Genomic DNA, 1,604 nt, shown 5'->3' on the forward strand with positions numbered 1-1,604 from the left:
CAATATATAGGGGATTTGTCGGTTAATTTTTTTTACAATTTTTATCAAATGAAAAGTTAAAATTCAATACTGAAAAGTTTACAACTATTCAGCATATAGGTAATGGAAACAATTACATTCTATCAATATTATTATCCAAATTGGAAGATATACAGAGTTGTGGAATTTTTTAAAAATATGAAACCGGACTTTATACAAAATTCATTGGTAATTAGCAAAGATATCTTACATCTGCAACAAAAAAAATGAAAGAAACCAAGTGTTATGTTGCTTATCTTTCCTGATCCAAATGTTAGACAAGCATGTATCATAAGTGATTAAAAAATTGTTGGTGACACATTACAAACAGCTAATAATTAAATGTCATTGTAATTCAAAAGAAAGTGGGTAATAATCATATAATTAACATTCTAAGAAATGCACTGAAAAATCATATCTTAAGTAAATATATATCTAATTAAGAGAATCATTTGTATTAAAGATATTTAAGGGGTATCCCCTGTTCTTGCCCAAATCAAACATTGAAACTAAATACAAAACTGGTTTGTTCGTAAATCATATAATATATAAACAACAGTTTAGTTTTCTGGAATCAGCAATTCGTCTTCCTATGTTGGGCAGCCATGTACATGTGTTCGCTAAGCATCTTCAAAGAGCATCTCAACCATTTCGGCCTTGGCGCACTGCTCCTCCTCCAACCTCTGCGGCGTGCCGTACTTCATCAAGGTGGGCACGCTCTTCAACTTGGTCCTAGCATCTGTCCGGAAGACGCAGTTGGGGTCCTTCCAGAAGTCCCTGCCTCCGACGCCAACGTAGATGAATACAGCGTCTTCAGGAGCTGCTTTGTCCACGGCGCCCTTGACCACGGGTTCAGCTGTCACACAGTCGGGGCACCAACTCACTCCGCCCGCTGTCTTCGAGCCTGAAAACAGGACGAAGACCGGCTTCCCCGAGGCTTTAAAGGGTTCCACGGCCTCTACGAAGGCGTCGAAACCCTCTACCTCGATCTTCTGGACCATCTTCGGATATCAGGGTTTACTCCGTGAGACAAAGCGGGCACAGGAGTACAAGTTGCTCCTTTAAAAGCTAGCAGGAAAGTGGGTGTTATCTTTAGACGAGTCAGCTGATGTGCGAAGTGCGTGAGAACACATGACTTGCGAAGTGTTTTTGCGATTACTTCCAGTAAATTTGGCCAACAAACTGGCTGTATTCTTCTAGAAATTCACAACTTACCTGATGTGCTAGTATGAGCAGTAGTGGTACCGGCGATTCGATTATTTTGACAAGAATTTGAATACTTTGTCAGTGGCTGCCTGTCATATTTGTTTACATGCCAGGGGAAGCTCGAGCTGTCAAGTGATTCACAGAGAGGCTTCAGATGCGCACGCACGGACCCTTTCCCAGATGTCTTAGGACTTATCTTTATTGCTCGTCTGATGCGATGAATGCGGGTTGTAATATTCACCAAAGCAATTTTTCTGCAAAAGTATGCCAATAATTACACTCATCTTAAACTTTGTGGGTTTCGACGTCGTTAAATAGATATAAGAAATATCTTATACACTAAATCTTAAATCCAGAGAAAATATCTTGATGTTGGTCAT

General features: G+C 39.7%; 2 protein-coding genes across 2 annotated transcripts in view; both read right to left on the bottom strand.

The window, feature by feature from the left end:
• The window catches only part of LOC119589058 (transmembrane protein 107-like), a 10,336-nt gene extending 8,946 nt beyond the window's left edge, over positions 1-1,390 (bottom strand). Inside the window, exon 1 of the mRNA XM_037937635.1 lies at positions 1,234-1,390. The gene's annotated coding sequence lies outside the window, so the exon portion shown is untranslated. The remainder of the gene's footprint in view (positions 1-1,233) is intronic.
• LOC119589059 (thioredoxin domain-containing protein 17-like) lies at positions 187-1,146 on the bottom strand. The gene has a single exon (XM_037937636.1). It carries the CDS (start codon positions 1,017-1,019, stop codon positions 639-641), a length of 381 nt encoding a protein of 126 aa, XP_037793564.1. The 5' UTR covers positions 1,020-1,146; the 3' UTR covers positions 187-638.
• Positions 1,391-1,604: the final 214 nt, after the last annotated feature.

Source organism: Penaeus monodon, chromosome 25 (genome assembly GCF_015228065.2).
Source record: "Penaeus monodon isolate SGIC_2016 chromosome 25, NSTDA_Pmon_1, whole genome shotgun sequence".
Classification (NCBI taxonomy): domain Eukaryota; kingdom Metazoa; phylum Arthropoda; class Malacostraca; order Decapoda; family Penaeidae; genus Penaeus; species Penaeus monodon.